A 23,550-nucleotide genomic window follows, 5' to 3' on the forward strand; every position below is an offset into this window, starting at 1 on the left:
GTATGTTCTCGGGCTCCTGCTATCAACCATTTATTTTTCGCGAATGATAGCTTATTATTTTGTCAAGCCACTCATTTTGAAAATGAAGCTTTGAGATAGCTTTTGGCTACTTATGAATCTGTTTTGGATAACATTTGAATTTAGATAAGATTGAATTGCTTATCAGTCCTAATGTAAGAGCGGACGAGATTAATGCTATAATGTCTATTTGGAATGTTTCTTCTTTACAGCATCATTCTCGGTATTTGGGTCTTCCTTCATTTATGGGGAGGTCTAAAAATTATACTTTTCAAGATCTAAAGGAGAGGATGTGGGGTAAACTTCAGGGGTGAAAGGATTAGCTACTTTCTCAAGCTGGAATGGAAATGTTTATCAAAACATTTGTCCAAGCCTTACCAACCTATACAATGAACTGTTTTTTGTTGCCAAAGAGAGTATGTGGGGAGATAAAAGCACTGTTTGCTTGATTTTGTTGGCGTCAAAAAAATTTAGAACGCAATATGCATTGGATGAGTTGGAAGCAAATATGTGTTTCTAAGCTTCAAGGAGGGATGAGTTTTAAAAATCTGAAATTGTTTAATTTGGCAATACTTGCTAAACAAGGGTGGATGTTATTAACTAAACCCTCAATCTTTGTTATCTAGGGTCTTTAAAGCTAAGTATTTCCCTAATGAGGATTTCTGCATGCACGTTTATCTCATAAGCCATCTTATGCTTGGAGGAGCATTTTTGCTTCCTAGCAGATTTTATGTTCTGATTATATTGGATAATTCGAAAGGGAGATCAAGTTTGTATAATGCGAGATAGGTGGCTTCCTGTTGATTGTTAGTTACAATCTCTGACTCTTCAACATGTTATTCAATTTTCTTACACTGCTGATTGTTTATTATTGCAGAATTTATCTTAGTGGAATAGGGAGCTAGTGTTTTCCATTTTTCCTCCACATGTGGCTGCAACTATTTGTTCTCTTCCTTTGCTGTCGAAATAGGTGGATGATAGAGTAGTATAGTTGGGCAACAAGAATGACTTTTACTCTATGAAGTCAGGTTATCATATGATTTTGCATTTGCTTTCTCCAACTGATGTAGCTAAAAGTTTTTCATGCAAATGATTCTAAGTGGTTTTGGAGAAATTTCTGGAATTTAAAGTTGCCTAATAAAGTCAAGAATTTTGGATGGAAGGTTGTAAAGATAGCCTCCCTACAAGACATAATTTGTTGAGAAGAGGTATTATTCCATCAGCTTTATATGATCATTGTAAATTGTTTGATGAAGATGGTTTTCACTCTCTTTGTGGTTGTTAGGTAATACAAGAGGTTTAGACTGTCTATTGCCCTCGGATTCTTGCTTATTTACAGTAGGTTGGGTGATTTTCAAAGTTGGTATGGGTATTGCTGAAATCTGATCTTAAGTTAGTTCCTATGTTCCTTACCATTTTATAATTTATTTATTTATTATTTTATATTTTATACTCTTTTATACATGATATTAAATACTTGAATGATATTATATATGATTTTTAATAATTTTATGCATGCATGTTAATGGGCTTTTGGTGTTTCAATAAATGTAACCCCTAAAAAAAAAATTAAAAAGATGTGTGGGTCTACTATTTGTATGTAGTTTTTGATGATTGTGTTGGATTGGACTTTGAAATTTTTTTTTTTTGTGTTGGAGAATCAGGAATGTCTTCGGATTTCAGTGATAGCTCGCCTGCCCCAGCTAATACCCCTACCCCAAAACCTAACCCTACTCCTACCTCTATAAGGAGTACATCTTGCCCTGCCCCGAAGCCCACACAGGGCAAGAAACATGTATTCATAGTTTGGCAACACTTTACCAAACTAGAGGGCGGTGATTCCAACAACCCACAAGCTAAATGTAATCACTGTGGAAAAATCTATGGATGTCACTATAGGAAACATGGTACATCCCAACTGAAGGTCCATTTAGAGGAACAATGCAAGAAGAGTCCAATTTTAAGATCCTTAGTAGAGAAGAGTCAATCTAGACTAGATATTAAAATGGCGGATGGAAGTAGTGGGGCTGGGGGTCCAACATTGAAGGGATATACGAAGTATAATCCCGAAGAGTGTAGAAGGAAGTTAGCTTGTATGATTATTATGGACGAGCTACCTTTTCAGTTTGTGGAGGGTAAAGGGTTCCAAGAATTTGTCCAAGAGTTAGAATCAAGATTTGTACTTCCTTCTCGTCACATTGTGGCAAAAGATATTAAGAAGATGTACTTCCGTGATAAAGATGTTTTGAGGGGCCAATTGGCGGGTTGGTAGTTTGCCTTACTACAGATACTTGGACACCCATCCAAAATATGAATTACATGTCGTTGACTGTGCATTTTGTTGATTCTGATTGGGTTTTGCACAAAAAGATTATTAAGTTTTGTCAAATAACTGATCATAAGGGTGAGACGATTGGGAAGGCCTTGGAGGCTGCAATAAAGAAGTGGGGGTTGGAAAAGATTTTGACTGTTTCGGTTGATAATGCGTCATCTAATGATGTTGCCTTGGGATGTCTAAAGAATTATCTTAAAGATGCAAATAAGACATTTTTGGGTGGTGAATATTTGCATATTAGATGTGCTGTACATTTTGAATTTAATTGTGACTAAGGGGTTAACAGATGTTGATGACTCGGTTGCACGAGTTAGAATGGCTATGAAATTTGTGAGGTCTTCTCCTTCTAGATTGGAGAAATTCAAAGTTGCTGCAAAGGCTGCGGGCATAACATCGAAGAAGAGTCTTTGTACTGATGTTTTTACCAGATGGAACTCAACCTTCTTGACGTTGGAGGTGGCCCAAGAATATAAGGCAGCCTTTCAATTATTGGGTGATGAAGACATTCAATATGTCAAATATTTTGATGAGCACGGGGGCTTACAAAAGCCTAATGGTGATGATTGGGTGGTAGTTTATACTTTTGTTGATTTTCTCGGATTATTTTATGATGTCATATTGAATATATCTGGTTCTTTGTACCCTACATCACATGGGTTTTGTCAACAAATATGTAGGGTAAAAGAAGAATTAGAAGATATGCGTAAGGGTTCCAATGAAAGGATGGGGGGATGGCAGTGATCATGATGCTAAAATATGACAAGTATTGGGGAGATTTGACTAGAATGAATATTTTGTTATATGTGGCTGTTATTCTTGATCCCCGTATGAAAGTTTCAAGCTTGTTATATGGATTGGGACTTGCTCACGATCAGGTATGGATTGAACTTATTGGTGAATTGGCCCGAGATACTCTAACTAAATTGTATGATGAGTTTAATGCAATTAAGGGTGGTACTACATCCAAGACACATACACTTACCCCAACGCCTTCTACAGACACCGTGACCGGGCCTCCTACAAAGAAACGCAGAATGCCTTGGACTAAGACTCTCGCATAGAATCTCACACTAGTCCATCAATCTACGGAGGTGGTTTCGGAGTTAGACAACTATTTGTCAGCAGATATGATCCAAGAAGATGATGATAATTTCGATATATTAGGATGGTGGAAGAATGCCTCAAAGAAATATCCCATCATTTCTGAGATTGCCTGCTATATTTTAGTCATCCCTATTAGTACTGTTGCCTTAGAGTCAGCTTTTAGTACCGGAGGTCGTATATTGGATCCTTTTCATAGTTCATTGTCTCCTACAACTGTAGAGACATTGATATATACACAAAGTTGGATGATAGGAAAGGATATTCATGTTCCGGATATTTTAGATTTTAAGGAAACCGATGAGGGTGGTGATCAGTCTGGATTTGGACCACCTGGTAATTGTTTTTTATTTTATTATTTTGATTTATTTATATTTATTTCGATTTCATCGTTATTAATTTTAATATTAATTTTTATAGTAACACATGAGACGACGTCTAGCACCTCTACAACATAAAAATGTGCTCAAGCCCGAGCCGCCCCAATGTCACAGACTCACAGTCAAAGACAAGCCACAGCTGACAGCTCTATTAGTCCCTCTTTAGAATATTTAATTTTTAATTATTTGTTCATATTTTGTATTCAATGTTTTGTAATGTTGATACAATGTTCCTTAGACACTTTTATGTTTATAATTTTATAATTGTTTAGCCTTTCAATTTTATAATAAGTGAGTTATTATTATTAGTTTATTAGGTATTAGACTCTTAGACTAGTAACTTTTATTAACCATAAAATCAATTACCATCCAAGACACTTTTTTTTTTATTCTAGTTTTTAATTTTTTTTTTCTTTTTACTTATAATTTTATGGGTTGAAAATGGCCTACAAGCTTTTTTGGGCCAAAAATAAAAGCTTGTGGGCCATTTTTGGCCCATTGCTTAGGTTTATGGGCCAAAAATGGCCCAGAAATTGCTTCTGGGCCCAAGGCCCAGAGGGGTGCGAGGGGGTGGACAGATTGCCCCCCCAATCCGCACCCCGTCATGCGGGACGAGGCGGGGACGGGGGACGGGGAAAATTTTTCCCATCCACCCCATGCGGGGGCAGGGGGAGAGGGGTCTACCCCGCACCGTATCCCCTAGTTATTCTACGATATGATCGTGGAACTGTTTTAATGGCTGCAAGCCATAAGGAACATGGGATTTTTTAAGTTGATGATATAGAAACTTTAGTAGCTTTTAGGGGTTTACAATTAATAGTGCATATGGGTGTGTCTCATCTGATTTTGGAATGAGATTTGTTCACTATTGTTGACACTATTCGTTCAAGAGACATTAATCTATCTAATTAGGGGCCTGTGATAGCTAAAATTCAAAGTCTTCTATGTTGTTTTAACTCATATGATGTACTCCACATTGGTCAACAAGGAAATAATGTTGCTCATCTTCTTGTTAGACATGCTTATTTTATTGATGATATGTTACAATGGTGATATTCATGTCCAAAATTTATTCATTTTAGAGTCTCTATAGATGCTACCATGTAATTGTCCTATAATGGATTATGTAATTTTCTTCTTTATGAACAAAGGTCTACTGTTTTATTAAAAAAAAAAACAAAAACAAAACCAAACTGAGGGACAAAAAGGGGAAGCAAACAACATGGAGGGCTAAAAATATAAAAACACAAACATATCCATAACCAAACAGAGAGATAAAAAGGTAAAACGAGTAAAATAGAATGTCAAAATTGGGAATAAAAAGTGGTAAAAAATTTACTATTCATGCATGGAGCCTCTTTTATAATAGAATATATATAAATGAATGAATTCTGCTATATAACTACCTACTATTCATTCAACCTCCGCACAACAGCTTATGTGGCTTTTATTTATTTATTATTATTTTTTTATAGTGCGTTTTGGTCTGTGTAGGCTCATTTCAATTCCCCCCTCCCCCGCCTGCGTTGTTCTTCACTTCTTCCTTCCCCCACGTTCTCTCCCCCACTCCCCCAGCTAGTGTCATTTCGCCTGCCTCACCCTCCGCCCACATTGTGTGGCTTCATCACTTTGGCACCGTGTGGCTCTATCACTCAGGCACAATATGGCTCCATCACTTCGGCATCATGTAACAAAAGTTCTCCACTGGCTTCATCATTTTCGTACGGCTTCTCAGGCTTTACCATTTCCACACGACTTCAATGGCATTCTTGCTGCCGACACCCACCATCTGTCATCTTCATCTCTTCATTTTTAGCATTACTCATATTATGTTTTGTGTTTATGGATCTGTGATTTGATGTTTGTTTAATCTATGTTTTGTGGATTTTTTTGATTGTTGATGTTGTATGTATGCCACTAGTTTTTTGGTTGTTAATAACATCTGAAATGAGGGAGATTTATTGGCTCGGACTAGTTGGAAGGGGAAAACACAAAGGGAATGTGGTTTTGATCTCCTTGAAGCAAAATATCATATTAGTGGTTATACTTTACTGTTTTAGCTGAACAAGAAAGGGAGACAGTCTTGATTAAAAAAAGAAACAAATGACACTTCCATCTAATCCAGTTAATTTTGGCATGTAGCTCTCTTAGTCTGGCCCAAATTTTTCTAGTCAAGTCATGTGAGCTAAGGTCCAACAAGACCATCCACTTCTTGTGAGAGGAGACAAATGTTAGCAAAAGTAGTTAAAATGCTAAAGACTAGAAAATTGTATTGCATTTTGGGAATCAAGCATGACACCAAAAACTATCAAAAGTCTTGCTTCTTATTAAAAGTTTCTTTCTTTCAAAACGAAACAAGGCATGCTACTTGAGTCAATTCCCAAAACCCCACAGAACCTGCCCATCAAATCATTCTCTAGATAAACTTAAGTCGACTTGAAAATTAACGAAATTTAAAGTTCCAACCCCAAATTCCTGATTTCAACCGGCTATGGTTTGGTATCCCATATAAACTACACAACTGACGAAAAAAATAAGTACTAATCCAACATTGCTTCCATTCCTGCTTTAGCATACCAAAAAAAAATTAAGCAAAAAAAAAAAGTAAGTAATATAAAACTAAATAGCAAAAATAAAAGGAAAATTCAAGTAAAATATAGATGACGTTTCCTGCTTTAGCAATACAAAGATTAAGCGATATAGAACGTTACATCAAAGTAATATTTTAACGACATCCATGTTTGCATGTACAAATTCTTGAATACATAGAGTAATTAAGCAGGAAACTAATTTATCGTTGTGTAAAAACTCCCTAACCAAAAATTTGAATGCTTATACAAATGGAGGTTAAAACAAAGATGATGTTCGACATCACTACCGATGGCATACTTAAAAGACAGTTTCTCCAAGCAATAGTCTCATCAACCATGGGGTTCGATTCCATAGCACAAGCCAGAGAAAGAAAACTGAGCAAAGATATCGAAAAATACCAAAGCAGGTTGCTAGATTACCTTGACGACTTGTTCAGTTACAGCAACCGTCAACTTCAAAGATCTTTCAAACACGAACCCTTTCAAACTTTGTAATGAGCCCACTTTTGCTACGGTTGTTTTGAGGGAGTCATCCTCCAAGAACCCAAGAACTAAAGAGAGAAAGTAAGAAGAAGGAGATGAGAGAAAGACACAAAATTTGAAGGTAGAGATTTAAAATGAATTGAAAAAAAACGTACAATTGAGGACGATTTCTTCTACTGAAGGGGGTGAGGGAGATGGGTCTTCAAATGTTCTGCTGAATTTTTCTAGGGTTTAGGACTGAAAGGGGTGAGGTCGTTGGGGTGAAAGAGAAGAGTCTAAGGTAATGGAGAGGAATAAGAGGAAGAGTTCTACTTCAAGTGAGTGGTTCGAGAGGGAGAGTACTGCATCTAGTAAGACGTCTGAGGGAGAAGAGGGAGAATTAAGAAACTCGAGAGGGATGAATGATAAACCGTGACATGAACCGGGTTCGCCACAAGAGTGTGGTGTGCGGTTAGGGGACCGAAGGTTGGGTAGATTAATTATTCAATATTATATCTATAACTATTAAATTGGAAAAGAAAAATTATATCTTCAGATCGATGTACATTACACATATAGTAAAATGTTTCTATGCCATGATTTGATTTGAAAGATAAATTTTAAAATTTAAATCTTATAAATTAAATTTGACCATTTAAATAATATAAATGGTGTATTTTATATATCGGTTTGGGAATAAAATAACTCGTTGAAAAATTAAAAATATTCCACTATCAACCAATTTAAGGATTGGCATGGAAAATCTATCATTCATACCATTTCATTTCAAGATAGAATATTTATCCTAGAATTGGTTTTATTGATATCTAACATAATAAATGAAAGAATCATTCAAGACACATTAACTACCAAAGACTTCAACAAGATCTTTATCATTTGATATTATTTGATTTCAAAATAAGAGACGACAAATGATACACTTACAATTATTTTATAATTACTTAATGCAATTGTGGCGCTTTCTTATAAATAATTTTTAATTTTATAAAACTATTCGTCATTTCTTGTAGAGTTGTACAAAATAATTATAAGTGTATGCTTGGGTAATGAGATGAAACAAAAATTTTGTAAATATAAATGAGATAATTTGTTAATAGTAGTGAAATATTTTGAGGTAAATTATTTTATTGAGTTTTGGAGAAAGAGAGAGAGAGAGAGAAAGTAAAATATAATTATTACAAAAAAGAATATTGTTAAAATATATATTTTTAATATTATTTTTGTTTGAAATTCTAAAAAATTGTATTGTTTTTTATATTTTGTTTAGAAGTTGAGGACTGTTGTGATGATTAGATAATAATTAGTTAAAAAGGGTTAAAAATTTGAAATTGAAATTAGTTTGTATTTAAATAATATTTGAAAAGAAAATTATAAAAAATTTTAAAATGAGATAAGATTATTTCTATTTCCAAATAAGCCCTAAGTTGATTATTTTTCCCCATCTTAAATCGATACTTTTACGTTGTCCAATCATATTTTGACAACATTTACTCCCACTCAATAATAAAAGTTGTGCTATATGTGTGTACAACTTTACGTATAATATTACACGTATAGAGTAACAAATCTATTTTATCAAAAAAATTAATTTTAAATTTAAATTTTAAATTTTTTTATTATTTCAATAGCTGATTAAATTCTAATTACCTCCTTAAAATTATAAGTATAAATAACGTTTTTGAATAACAATGAGATGCAATGCCATTAATGATTTCTCTTAGGGGTTTAACCGATCCGGTTCGGTCCGATTTTGTACAAAATCTAGGACCAAACCGATAGGCACCGGTTTTGTATTTTTCAAAACCGATTACGCACCGATTTTTCTCCTAAACCGGTATTCTGGTTTTACCGGTTTCCGATCCGATTTTTCGGTTTTAATAAAATACAAATTTTTTATAAAAATTCTGTTTAAAAGAAAAAACTGATTTAAAAAATTCTATTTACCATTTACAAAAATCTACTATGTAAAAAAATTCTGCTATAAAAAATCTGATTTATAAAAAAAAAAAAAAAATCTGCTATGTAAAATATTCTGATATAAAAAATCTGTTTTATAAAAAAAATCTGTTATATAAACAAAATTCGCTATATAAAAAACTGCTATAAAACAAAAACTAAAATAAGAAATCTAATATACAAAAAAAATCTGCTATAATCCTATATTAGACGATTAGTATTAGTATATATATATTAGTATTAGTCTATATAATATATTAGACAATATAATAGTATTAATATTAGACTATTAATATAGCTATATGTTAGTGTTAGTTTTGATGATTTAGTATAACTATATTAGTATGAGTATAACTATAATCTATATTAGAATATTAGTATTAGTATATATGTGATTATTTTTTATGTGATTAAAAATTATATATAATATAAAATATATTATATATAATATTAATATATAAATAGTACCGGTCCGATCCGGTCCAAAACTAACCGAAATCGAAACCGGACCGGTTCCGGCCGGTTTTTCATTTATGAAAACCGGTTCGGTCCGAAACCGGCACAACCGGTCCAGTCCAGTTTGGTCAGGACCGATTTTTTGGTTTGTCGGTTTTTTTTTACACCCCTAATTTCTCTTATAATAATATCATCTCATTTTATTCTTATTTACCAATAAAATTATATATATAATTTTTATTTAAAACTACAAATAGAATTTCTAGTAAAAATGACATCATCAGATGTCTCCGCGTGTTTGAAAAGTACAATCCAATAGCTAACAACCAACGAAGAACAACACCCACGTAATTAAGAAAAACAACGACAGCCAACGCGGCTTTTCTCGTTTCTCCCATTCTCCCCAAGAACTGACGACTGCTTCTCCTCCTGATCTCTGACCTTGAACCCATCTCCCACCAAATCTCTCTAACCCTCTCCAATCCAGAATTAAGAGTCGCAGCGAGAGACGGAGAGAGAGAGGGATAATTTTTCCTCTCTCTTTGTTTCTTTTGATCGATCACACAAAATGGGGTGCTGTGTCAGCAAGAACACGGACTCGAAGGCCAGTAGGGTTGCCCGGTGGCGATCGACTGGCATTGTGGCTCTCCGAGACTCCAAATTGAAGGTAATCTCTTTCTCTCTTTCTCTACACACACACACACACATATATTGTCATATGTATATTAATTGTATCGATGCCTCTGCATTTTTTTTTTTGGTTTGTGGTGGGGGGGGGGGGGGGTCTTTGAGTTATTTATTGCGTAATGAGGGACTTGGTTTTGAAATAAGAGGGTTAGATGTAATCTGCTTAGTTTTGGTCAAGTGTAAGGTATCTCTCAAGATACCAGGATATCAAGAACCCAAAATAGTGAACAAGAACCCAGAAAACAGAGAAAAATTGTAATAAGAGTCACCAAGGATGACCAAGAACTGAGAAAGAAATGGAAAAGGAAACCAAGAATCCCTTTATTGATTCTTGAACAAGGTTTTCGAGAAACCTTGAACCTCCATACAATTCAAGAAGTATCTCATGCAATTACAATAGCTCTAGATGAATTCTGCAACTTCTATTTATAGACAAAAGAACAATTGATACAAAAGAACAATCGATAAACAACGTCGTTAAGCTGCTTGAGGAATTCCCTTCCCCTCAATCGCAACACACCGATATTTAAAAGCCGAAGCACACCGTTTCACTTTCCCTTTCCGTTAGTTCTGTTACTTCCTTATGCACACTGTTTTGCTCTACGTTATACAACCTTTTATTCCTCATCACATAAGCATCAGAACCAAACTACTCTTCACTTCCAGAATCAAGTCCCCTTACAATCCCCACTCCTAAAGACATTGTCCACAAGGTCAAAGCCATTATATTCCCCTCCACTTAAAGATTCCTCATCTTCCACAGCAGTTCCATGAGCTATCATCAAGTGGTGCTCCAAGCCATTTAATCAGCACTTTTGTTGCTGCCTAATTCCCAACCTTTTTCGATCTCCTCTCTAAAATTGCCTCAAGTTTAGGCTGAAGTTTGCCTTGTGAGTCCACTGGGGGTAACATTGGCAATGGAGAGACACCTTGGCCCAGCTTCTTTTTTAGTCAAGACACATGAAAAACTAGATGGATTTTTGAGGAAAATGGTAAATCCAACTGATAAGCTACTGATCCAATGCTCTTAAGCAGCTGGAATGGACCATAATATCTCGGTGACAACTTCAGGTTATGCCTCATAGCTACTATTTTCTGTCTGTAAAGTTGAAGCCTTAAGAAAACCCAATCTCCCACCTCAAGAACTCTCTCAGTCCTCTTCATATCAGCAAAGCATTCATTCTCTGCTAGCCTTTTGCACATTGACCTTCAACAAGGATAACGATTCTTCTCTTGATTTCAATTGATGATCCATTGCTGCATTAGCAGTGGTTCCAGGGACATATGAAAGCAGCTTAGGGGGCACATACCCATAAAGGGTTTCAAAAGGAGACATGCCAATAGTTGTGTGAAAGGTGGTGTTATAACACCATTTAGCCATAGTCAACCAAGTATTCCACTCCTTTCGCCTCTCACTTGTGTAACATCTCTTCCACTGCTTTGTTCAAAATTTCAGTCTGCCCATCTGATTGTGGGTGATAAACGGAATTGAAATGAAGAGAAGTGCCTTGAAGCTTGAACAGTTCCCTCCAAAATGAACGTGTAAATATAGAATCTCAATCTGAGACTATAGTTTTGGGCATGCCATGCAGCTTAAAAAGTCCTGCAAAACATACTTCAGTCACCTTACTTGCCGCAAAGGGATGAGATAAAGGCTTTCTTGAACAAGGTTTTCGAGGAACCTTTAACCTCCATACAAACATTGTGGAATGAGATTTTCAAAAGAGTTGATGTTTCTTGGGCAATGCCATTGAGGGTGGTTGACTTGCTTGTTGGCAGGACATTTATGGCTGCCCTCAGGTGGCAGCAGTTTGGAAGATGATACCGTTGTACATTATGTGGTGTACTTGGTCGGAAAGGAATGCATGGTGCTTTGAAGATAGGGAACGCGCTATGGCGAAGTTTCAGAATTTCTTTTTACATACATTATTGTTTTGGTTTTCAGCCATTGTACTTAATGGAACTACTGTCCACGATTTCCTTTCTTTATCTTAGCTCCTCTAGAATGTATTTAGGCTTTTCTCTTGTATGGTTCCCGTGTACTTAGGCTTTGCTTATTTCATTCTCATTAATATAATTGTTCTTTTACCTATCAAATAAAAAATAAAAACCCTCCATACAATTCAAGAAGTATCTTATGCAATTACAATACCTCTAGATGAATTCTGCAACTTCTATTTATAGACAAAAGAACAATTGATGCAAAAGAACAATCGATAAATGATGCTGTTAAGCTGCTCGAGGAATTCCATTCCCTTCAGTCACAACGCACCGTCATTAAAGGCCGAAGTGCACCGGTTCACTTTCCCTTTCCGTTAGTTCTGTTACTTCCTTATGTGCACGATTTTACTTAAGTGCAGCACAACGTTTTTCTCTATGTTGTACAACCTTTTATTCCTCATTACATAAGCATCAGAACCAAACTACTCTTCACTTCCAGAATCAAGTCCCTTACATCAAGTCGGTGTTTGAATTGTGTCTGTGACCTCTTGATATGATCAAACTTAACATGTGCGTATGAGTGTGTGAGCGCATGTGCTTGTGAGTGCGAGTGCCTGGGCTAAGGATGAGTAATGGTGTGTGAAGATATAATGGTTTCCTCATTGTTTAGACAGCTTTTAGTTATTGTTGGTTGTCTATAATTTGAAGTAGATGGGGGAGTTCAAATTTAAGTGTACTGCGAACTCATACTGTTGAGAATATAAAGTATTTTGTTGGTTAACTTTTCAAATTAGTCATATCTCTTGGACAACACTTGAATGATTAGATACAAAAGGATCAAAATTTTTTTCAGGTTTGCAATTAAGTAGTCAATGCACTATTTTCGGCAGTTAAGATATACATTCAACACATGGAGTGAAACCATATTTTATTCTTTACGCATGCATAAATTGAAGGAAAATAGCATCATAGTACCAGTTGAAGAAATACCAAACTTACACGTGGATGTTCTATTTCTCTGCAACAGGCATTCCCAAATGAAGTTTTTGACCTGGAGAGATCCGTCCGAACTCTTGATTTAACACACAATAAAATAGGTAATGCCCATCTCACCGTCTTCTGTATCTCAGTTAGTAGTGAGGATATTCACTTTTTAACCCCTAACAAATGAAATCTTCATATTTCTAAAACCTGTCTCCTGCTGATTGTTTTTCCTTTTTGCAGTTGAGATACCTACAGATGTAAGCAAATTAATTAACATGCAGCGCATGGTAAGAATAATTAATTCAGTTGTGTACATGTGCTTAGTTTCTTTCCATGATCATATGCTATAAAAACATTTGTCATGTACAGAATTTATAAAAATTTTAAGTAATATATTTGTGGGTTGATACAGCTGTTCTATTTTGAAGAAACAATGTGGAGATTGTGATTCACTTTTTTCTTAATAATTCGTAAATATTTGCCTTCAAAGTTTCTCCATACTTGAAAATGACTTGTGAAGTCCATAACAGGTTAATCTACGAGAATGAATGTGGTTCTAAAGGAAGGTTCTTACAAAAGAGTAATGATTTGTACAAGCCCCAAATAGACAAGCCTTGTGCAGTCTCTTTGTAAAAAAGTAGAATGCACCATGAAAAACTGTGAAAAAACCTATTCTTTTTTAGTGTTACCCATTTTTTTACAAAGGGCCTGCGTGGGGCTTTTCTATTTGGGGCTTGTACCTAGCATACTCCTTACAAAATAATGACATCTAGTGTAACGTTATAACAAATCTGGTAGAGTGACGGGGGTTGGATAATTGCAAGATCATGAATTAATAGCTTCATAAAAGCTCTAGACGGACTAAAGGCAAGCGAGATAAAGAAAGAAGCTAGCCCTATGTGTAAAACCTTGCCGTGGGGTTGTATTTGGCTTTAAAGCTGCAGTGCACATGCAGCCTTTTACAGGTAGAAAAATATATTAATTAGGACTAGTAATTCCATCCAGTTTCACAAGGCTTTAGTTGGCATTAGAACCTGTTGTGGATTACTTATTGAATTCTGTTGAGATATGCTAATGTTGGCCAATGCACCCAGTTGCTATTCTTTGGGACAGATTTGGTGGTTGAATAATCCCATGGTACTGAAATTATCTGATATCCAGTTTCTTCATCAGCTTGGAATTAGTCAGTACATTGATTAATTAAGACTAATAAATATAGGGTCTTATCTTAATTGGTTGAAAAGAATTAGAATATTTTTATTACTTATTAAAAAAAAAAAAAAAGTAAAAGAGAAGCATGAGAATCTTATAGAGGGAAATCCACCAGAAATGAAATTATTGGGAAGTAACTGAAAGAGATTCATTGATACATACTTTCTTCTCTATTGTTGAGTCATTTACAATCTTTTCTCTTGCATTTATTTTTTATTACACGAATACCTTTAAAAAAATATATTATGACGCAATTATTTACATTCACACGATGGCTGTTCTTCGATTTCCATTGGTGATCATTATGATAGGATTAAGATTGGAAAAACTTGTGTTTAAAGTTGTTCAATCTTTTCAGATCTTATCTGAGAATCTCATTGAGCGACTACCAACAAATTTGGGGAAACTTCAGTCTCTAAAAGTTATGACGCTTGATGGGAATCGAATGACTTCTTTGCCCGATGAATGTAATTCTCTTCCCTAGATAAGTAAGAGAACGCTAATTTTTGTGTTTGATAGTCTTTGCCTGCCTTGGGTTTATTTGTATAAGGACTGAATGCAGCTTGCACGAGACTTTTTTACTAGCTTCTAACCTGATTATGTTTTCTTTTTGTTTCTAGTGGGACAGCTGGTGAGGCTTGAGCGGTTATCCATCTCTGGAAATTTGTTAACATACTTGCCTGAGACTATTGGGAGCTTGCGTAATGTGAGTAATTATACCTAGTGAACTGGAATTCTATTGACTACACTGCGGCCTCAGTGGTTTGAGTTGTTTCTTCAATGGTAGAATAGCTTAAATAGAAGTCGTGCAGTAGTGGTACCCACTGATTATAATCACGAGTGGAAGTTAATTCCACATACTTTATGAGAATTACAACATCACTTGAGAAAGAAAACACATTTGGCATGTTTTATCAAGTTCCACGATCCAATATTGATTGTTTGATGATGCAGTTGTTGCTTTTGAATGTTTCAAATAACAAGTTGAAGTCTCTTCCAGAATCAATTGGCAGTTGTTTCTCTCTTGAAGAATTACAAGCAAATGGTACATTCAAATCTTTCTCCAATGTGATGTCTTATCATATCTTAACAAGTGTTGCTTACTACAAGGCCCTAGAATAAGTGGATTATTTGAACAATATGGAGATTTCTGAGATTTGAAGTGTCAAAATTTCTGCATGCGCTGAAACTTTCAGCTCATTGATGGATATATATGCTAAATCTGAACTGGCTATTTGGTGCTATAAGCATGCTCTTTGCACATGCCATATGACCTAAATTCTCTTTTACCTTTTCGTTACTTCTGCTGTTCTAAGCCATGATACCTTTCATGCATCATCAATTTTGTGCAATATATAAAACTTTGAGGCATTGAATGTTTTCTTGTGCTTCTACAATTTACAATCACTAGGGAGTTCTTAAGTTTCTTATAGATGAGAGTGTCATTTTAAAGCTAGTTCCTAACTTGTAATTGGTGTTCTCTTTTGTATACTACCTATGTAATTGGGCAATGCCTTTTTACTTGTTTTAATAATATAAATAAATAAAACTTAGTGGACAAGCTAGAAGCATGATTGTGCTTCTGAATTTTAAATGGTCTCTTTTATCATTATTTATCTGGTTTTGTGAGCTATGTGCTATTATAGCAATTTCTTGATTTTACTATTACGTGTTCACATCTTCATGATTCTGGATGTCCTTTCAGATAATCTTTTTGAAGATCTACCTGCATCACTTTGCAACCTCACTCACATAAAGTCACTTTGCTTAAACAATAATAACGTGAAGCAGGTATTTACCCCCCCCCCCCCCCCCCCCCCTCTTCTCTCTCTCCATTTTGTCACATGCGAATTGAGGTCTTGTCAACAGATTGAAGCTTGCACTCTTACCATTTTTACAGGGCTTTTATTCTCTTCATCTCCTCTTCTTTCTACCTTCAAGTATATCATCTTTCACATTCTTTGAAATTTGATAATAGCCTTTTATAATTTATTAAATTTTAGTTTTGGTATTTAGAAACTTTTGCTCTTATCAATACTGATTTAGGGGATGCTTGGAGAATGAGATGAGATGAGAAATCTGTGAATAGTAATGAAATAGTTTATGAATAGTACAAGTGAAATAGTTTGACTTAAGATGTTTGATTAGGTTTTGGAAATGAAAGAGAAAAAAATTGAATAAAAATATTGTAAATTTGAAATATTGATAGAATATAATTATTTAATATTATCGTTTGTTTTGGAATTTAAAAAATTTAAATTGTTTTTTGTGTTTTGTTTGGAAGTTTGGGAAAGTTGTAAACTTGTAATGATTAGGTGAAAAAATTGAATATTTGAAATTGAAAAGTGTTTGTATTTGAGTGATGTTTAGAAAGGAAATTATGAGAAATTTTGAGATGAGATGAGATGTGTTTCCCAAACAACTCCTTATTGCTTATCCAAAAAAAAAAAAAAATTGGTATCTTGAAAGTTGCCGGACGTTCAAATTTTGTTCTGAGGCCTCATGATCATTGACAAATAAATTATAGAGATCGGATATATAAGATTGGTTTAAGGAGTGAATCAGAACTTGCCATACTCTTTGAAATGCATCTTCCTGACATCTTAACCATTTACTTCTTTCAGCTAAGATGTTTATGGTGTGGGGGTTTCAGAACTTTGCATGTAATAGATTGTCGAAAGCATAGAGGAATTTTCTGCATAATATGTACTTCTTTTTTGTTAGTAATGTGAATGTGAGTGTGATACCCCATATGATAAGGATAAGGGCAGGTAGTGTATGGGATCCCATATTATTTGGGAATGAGAAGTTTTTGCTCTTTATAAGGTTCCAATGGGGCTCCAATTGTATCATTGACTAGTACTTTTAGAGTATAGGCCATGTGGTTTGGGTCTTTTATTGTAGCGTTACAAATGGTATCAGAGTTTATCCCAACCAGAAATATGGGATTTGAGCTGTGCCACCTACGACAGTCTGGCCCGACGAGGACATCAGGAATTTAAATGGGGTAGATTGTGATACCTCATATGATAAGGATAAGGATAGATGGTGTATGGTATCCCACATTGCTTGGGAATGAGAAACTCTTGCTCTTTATAAGGTTCCAATGGGGCTCCAATTGTATCATTAACTAGTTTTTTTAGAGTATAGATCACCATGTGTTTTGGGTCTTCCATTGGAGTGTTACAGTGAGCTACCAGATTCATGGTTCCTTTTCTCTTTGGCAACACACCTTCCTTTGGACTTTATCTATGGACTTTATTTGCATGGATTTTAAAACTGCTTGCCGAAGGTGTGGTATGGCTTGGGTGATGCCTAGGAGGGTTGTGGACCTTTTTACTTGCCGGAGAGGTTTAAGGGGTAATGTGCAAATAGCTGCTGTTTGGAATATGATACCTTTATTTCTTATGTGGTGCATTTGGATTGAGAGGAACGGTTAAGGCTTTGAAAATAAGGAACGCCCGGTGGATGAACTTAGATGTTTTTTCTTTAATTCTTTATTTCAGTAGGCTTCGGCTATTTTATTTAATGGAACTAGTTGATTTTCTTTGTTTCTTTTTCTAGTTCCTGACATGTAATAGATTCAGTTTTTGTATTCTTGCTGGTGTACTTGGCTTTTCCTTGTTACTTGTCTCAATAAAATTTTTATTCATAAAATAGAAAGACTGCTTGCCGAGGGCCTGTGCACCTCCAGGATTAGTCGGATCTTTATTTTTGGATACCCAGTACCAGTAAAAAGAAATGCATTAATTTTTAGTATATTTTTCACTTACTAGATAAGTACCTCTCGTGTATCCCTGTGCATTATGTAATAAAAGCATATCCCTGTATACTTCATTTGCGCCTCTTGCACTTATCATAAAGATTTATTACTTATAAAAGAAAAAGTATGGCAGATTTGGGTTCTTTTTTATCGCTTCTTGGTAGTTTATTCAGTTATCCAATTTAGCTGGACATGGGCGTATTGATATAGTTAGCTTTCTGGACAGATACCTCCAAATCTCTTGAAAGAGTGCAAAGCCCTACAGAATATCTCCCTACATGGCAATCCTATTTCAATGGATCAATTCCAGCAGGTGTGTTGTCATTATTTAATTAATTATTAATTGCATATTTTGGTGAAATTCCCATTATGCATGTTACAATCTAACTGAACCTTGCACATTTCTAGATGGAAGGATTTCAAGATTTTGAAGGAAGAAGGAAGAAGAAGTTTGACAAGCAAATTGATTCAAACGTGATGATTGCATCAAAGGGCCTTGATGAGGGTGTTGATCTATGAAAGCGTCACATTTTTGCTCTCTCAAAGGGTAAGTCAACATCACAATCTCAATGGGTTTCCTTAGAGCCTTGCATTGGCAGAGTCAAGTTTATAGACATTTACATATGCTGCCAAGTTTAGTCTTGAATATTATGAATATGATGATTTTTGGTGCTTGGTCCTGGCTCTTCAAGCATCAAAAGATTTATTAAACAGAATTTAAGAAGCATCCAGCAAAGAGAAGGAAAAAAAAAAAAATTACTTTTAGAAGTAGTGTGTTCAGGAATCTTGAATGTACCAGATTGAAATGCTTGTAAAGCATGCTTAAAAACTTCATATATTGTTCTGTCCATTTTAGTTCTGTTTGTACATGCTTGAGTATATATCCTTATTTATGACTCCTCTAGGTTTGCCTACTTTGCTGTTTTTTTATAGGAGTTAGACTACAGTCTTCCTAAATAACTTATGCTTCGAAGAGGAACAGTTTTTTCAATATGATTAACGCTCAGAGTGCATATCTTGTTCAAGCTGCACTAATAAGATCTCCAATGTAACATGTATTCTCTCTCTCAGACCTCGGTGAAGGATTGAGAGTAAAACCCACAAAGAAAAATGCTTGAATGGGAATTGAAAATGAGCTACCTCTGATTCTATTCATACCATGCATGTGCTGCATCTAAAATGTTGCTGGTGGACCGGACCATTCATCAATTGCTTTCCTCATTTTCCTTTTGTTTGATTCACTAATGAACAAATTGCCTGGTTTTGTATCTTCCAAATCTGTCACAATTACAATTGCATACGTTAATTAACTTGCACATTTTTTTCTTGCTTTTTGAGATATTCATGCTTCTTGTAAATGTTCTTAACTTTTGATTCTTCTTGAACAAACTAGAGAGTAGAGGTTGACGGGCTGAGTCTATTTGAATGCAAAGAAGGGATGCCATCTCTGGTCAGCTATAAATTCAAAGCAGCTTTTATAGTAGATTGGATGGACATTAGTATATATGGCTACCTGTGAGGTGCGAAATAATATCTCCAAAATCGGTTCTATCACATTGTAAATGAGGGATATTGTTAGTGTATATGCCTGTTATTTTGATTTGCTTGTATGCATCACAAGTACTTGGTGTTTATTTAAGGACTTCACCTCATATAGTTATGGTTTCGGACCGAGGACAAATTCAGTGCACATCTATTAGCAGAGCTTGATGATAAGTATATATAGAGTGAACTTTATATATATATATATATATATATATGTTGACACAGGTACGATTCGATCAAATGTCAAAGGACAACTTTGCTAATGTCCGAGTACTGTTCTTGCAGTTCCGTTTGGTTGCAAGATTCAGTTGATATCAACTCAATTTAGTCTAATTTTAAGTTAAATCTAACATTTAAATACCCAACTTTCAAATTACTAAATTCATCTCAACTCAAACCCTCTTTATACGTGGGACTCAATTTTTTTTTCAACTCAACACGATTTTATATGCGGTATCAAAACCATTTTTTAATTTTTCATAAATAGTATTAAACTCATATTAACATCTAAGCACATTTAAACTCAATTTAGATTGGTCCTACATAACTTATCACACCTATTCAACTCATTATTATACATAAAGAACTCGGCTTAACTTAACATCCAAACGTAGTTTAAATGTGCTATATACTTTAGCATGGGAAATCTGCATGCGTGGATGTTTCTCCAGCAACTATAGTTTCTTCCATTAGTAATATAGATTCTATAGTTTCTTCCATTAGTAATATAGATTCTGTGGTAAATGTGAAGAAACGCTCATTGTATCGCGTTTTTGAACATCCAATATCAGTTTGATGCCATCACATGTTTGTTGGTATTTTTCAGACATGACTCAGTTCATGAATGTGGATTTCTGCCTTCACGTGAAAGAAAATGGATACCCATATGTTAGAAAACTATGTTCATAGCAATTTATATTTCTTTTTTTCTCCAAAATAGGATCAAAATTGTTTGTAATCTTGGATAGTGTTAAATTCTCAAGGATCCTTCTACTGTGCTGCTGGGCTCTTATCGCTACGTGTACCTTTCTATTACAATCTCACTTTTTTTTTTCTTTTTCTTTTTTCAAACATTTTTTTTAAACATCTTTAAACATTTAAAAAAATAATAATAGTTGTAGTCGTAAGTATATAAGTGACGTTCAATAACTTTGAAAAAAAAAATATAGGACTCATATAAAAAAATTAATTAATTTTTTAATAATAAACTTTACTTTTTTCAAAGCGACTATATGGTATTTACGGACACGAACTCCACGTCTGTGCGTAACAAATTCACTAGTAGTAACTTTTTTAAACATTTAAAAAACAAAAATTAAAATAGTCAAACCCAATGCATTTTCCAATTCTCGACACATATTACATATTGTAAAACTTGCTCCATCTGGTCCTAGAGTTTGAACATACACCTTAATGGATTCTAATCCGGTATTAGCCGTAACATATATTTAAATTCCCACATTTTTCCCTTTTGAGGAGGGAGAGGAGAATAGAAATAGAAATAATCTGTCTAAGGTTTTTAGAGAATCATTTAAATTTAACGACTAAGATATATTACCGTATATATTAAGATGCTTAATGAACACATAATTTTTAGTTTAGTTAGATTGTAATGAATATTTCAATAACTTCACTACGAGGCCATTTTGAAAAAAAAAATATTTTAGCTATAAATGGATTAATACAAAAGTACTAAACTCACAAACTAATATGACTTGAAGTGGTACATTAAATTATAAAATTATTTTTATTATAAAATAGATCTAATAGATTTCATGAAACCATATCAATTTGTGGGTTTATTTTGTGTCTATAGCAACTCTCGAAAAGGCTCTAATAATTTATACTAACCATAAGCAACCTGAGTGATAGAGAGAGCTTGTGAATAAAGGGGAGAGAGAGAGAGAGAGAGAGAGAGAGAGAGAGAGAGAGAGAGAGAGAGAGAGAGAGAGAGAGAGCATGGAATGATTGATATGGAATGGTGTTTCATGTACTAGAAAGCTATATAATCAGTTAATCATTTTATTTCTACGTTGTGATGTGGTTAAAGTGTTAAGGGATGGTGTGTTTAGAAGATCCGAATTGACCCAGGTTATGCCAAAATCAATAGTAGATTTACTCGCATGCGAGACTAAACTTCATACTTGTTCGATCTCAAGTAGCAACAGAGTGGAAGACGACTCATTTGTGTATTATGTGGTGTATATGGTTGGAAATGAATGAGAGATGTTTTAATAATTAGGAACACAATGCAGAAGAACTTTGGAAATATTTTATGTATTCCTTGTTTAGTTGGTTTTCAACTATTGTTTTAATGGAGAGATGTTCATGAGTTTTTGTCCTCGTTTTTCTAGCATTCAAATGTATTTAGGTGTTTCTTTTATATACATCCCGTGCACATGAGCCTCACCTATTGCATTTGATGAAAGCTAATCTTACCATACCCTAGAATCTGAACATTGTTTCTGAGAATAAAAAATGTAGCAACTAGCTAGGCCACATTGCTTGGTATTCTTCATGTACAATTTGATATTTTGAAGCCTTATTATATGATTTGCTGCATTCATATTACTAACAAACTTTATTTTCAGGATTGGAAGAGCTGCTGGAGGATCTCATGCATGATAGTCAGACATTCTTCAAAGACTTCATAGAAACTCATTTACAATAAACAACAATTATCTTTTTGAGTTATGTATCACCTTTTTTAGCATGGAGACTTTTTTGTTTTGAGCATATTTGGAAATTGTTTGTTGTGTTGTGTTCTTAGTTATTACAACTTTGGTACTAATACCTTTGGGTTTTATGTAATGAACACATATCTTCCTCGTTTATTGTTACATATTTCAAATAAGATAAGATGAGATGAGATGTTTTGTTGAAAGTTAAATAAAATATTGTTATTATATATAATTTTTTAATATTAGTTTTGTTTTGGATTTGAAAAAATTGAATTTTTTATTATATTTTGTGTATAAATTAGAGAAAGTTGTAATGATTATATGATATGAGATGAAATGAGATAGTTTGTTTTTACGTAACCAAACCAGCCAATCAATTTGCGTTATTTACTTTTGTACAAGAATTTTACACACTAGTAACAATTTTTTTTTTTTTCTAAATAGGAAAAAGTGTCTTACACGTTAAACTATTGCTAGTATGTGTGTGTGTGTGTATATATATATATATATATATATTTGTTTATGCTCGTTGCTCATAAAATAAGCCATATTTCACAATTATACCTTACATAATAGTTTTGATAGAAGAAAATATGTAAATAATTCTACCATAATGATAATTTCGACTTGTATCTTTGAATCTCTTAAGATTCATTTTTAAGTCATGATTAGTAGAAATTTCATTATTTAAAGTGTTACCACAATTCAACCTGTGTTTCACATAGTATGTCACAAGGTTTGCGTGATACTTGAAAAATATTCAAACAATGACAGTCAAACCAAAATTGTTCTAGTTGTTTATGTGGTTATAGCAACTAATATTGTTAATAATATAATATAAATAATTAAATTTATATCTTTTCATCAGTTTAAGTTTTTTGAACAAGTGGTGATTTTACATTATATAAGAACAAAGGTTTTGAGCTCGAACCTAACTCTACACTCTATTTTATTTAATTAAAAAAAATTCTATTTATCATCTCCACATATCACTTTTTTTTTCTTACCAAATGTATGATAAATGGATGATGAGTAGAAAAATTCAATTAGTTTTAAAAAAATAAAACTAAAAAATAAATAAATAAATAAAAATATGATGTGTGGAAATAATGAGTAGTAAAGCTCTTATTTAAATATTCCAAATGTTTAGTGCAAGGGGAGTGATAAGAATATACTATAAATAATTAAATCTATATTTTTTCATCAGTTTAAATTTTTTGAACTAGTGATAATTTTACAAATTATTTAAAATGATAGAAAAATTGGACTTAATAAGAGCATTATTGGACTTGACAAAATACATAAGTAGCAAAAATTTACAAACCACGAATTTTAACCAATTAGTTAAAGTACATTTAAGTTATTGACATTGAGGATATATCACTACAAGATAAATGACTTTTTGTGATCATTATTT

General features: G+C 33.9%; 1 protein-coding gene across 2 annotated transcripts; it reads left to right on the plus strand.

Annotated features, from left to right (window-relative positions):
• Positions 1 to 9,656: 9,656 nt before the first annotated feature.
• Positions 9,657 to 22,324, plus strand: LOC122281415 (plant intracellular Ras-group-related LRR protein 7). Of its 2 annotated transcripts, none has more exons than XM_043092870.1 (10): positions 9,657 to 9,987; positions 12,976 to 13,045; positions 13,173 to 13,219; positions 14,503 to 14,611; positions 14,765 to 14,850; positions 15,099 to 15,189; positions 15,850 to 15,935; positions 18,134 to 18,220; positions 18,316 to 18,454; positions 22,044 to 22,324. In XM_043092870.1, exons 1-9 carry the CDS (start codon positions 9,889 to 9,891, stop codon positions 18,424 to 18,426), a joined length of 786 nt encoding a protein of 261 aa, XP_042948804.1. In that variant the 5' UTR covers positions 9,657 to 9,888; the 3' UTR covers positions 18,427 to 18,454; positions 22,044 to 22,324. The 2 variants fall into 2 exon arrangements, with proteins under 2 accessions (XP_042948804.1, XP_042948802.1); XM_043092868.1 differs by lacking the exon at positions 22,044 to 22,324 and adding an exon at positions 19,301 to 19,588 and having other exon boundaries at positions 9,658 to 9,987.
• Positions 22,325 to 23,550: the final 1,226 nt, after the last annotated feature.

Source organism: Carya illinoinensis, chromosome 11 (genome assembly GCF_018687715.1).
Source record: "Carya illinoinensis cultivar Pawnee chromosome 11, C.illinoinensisPawnee_v1, whole genome shotgun sequence".
Taxonomy (NCBI): domain Eukaryota; kingdom Viridiplantae; phylum Streptophyta; class Magnoliopsida; order Fagales; family Juglandaceae; genus Carya; species Carya illinoinensis.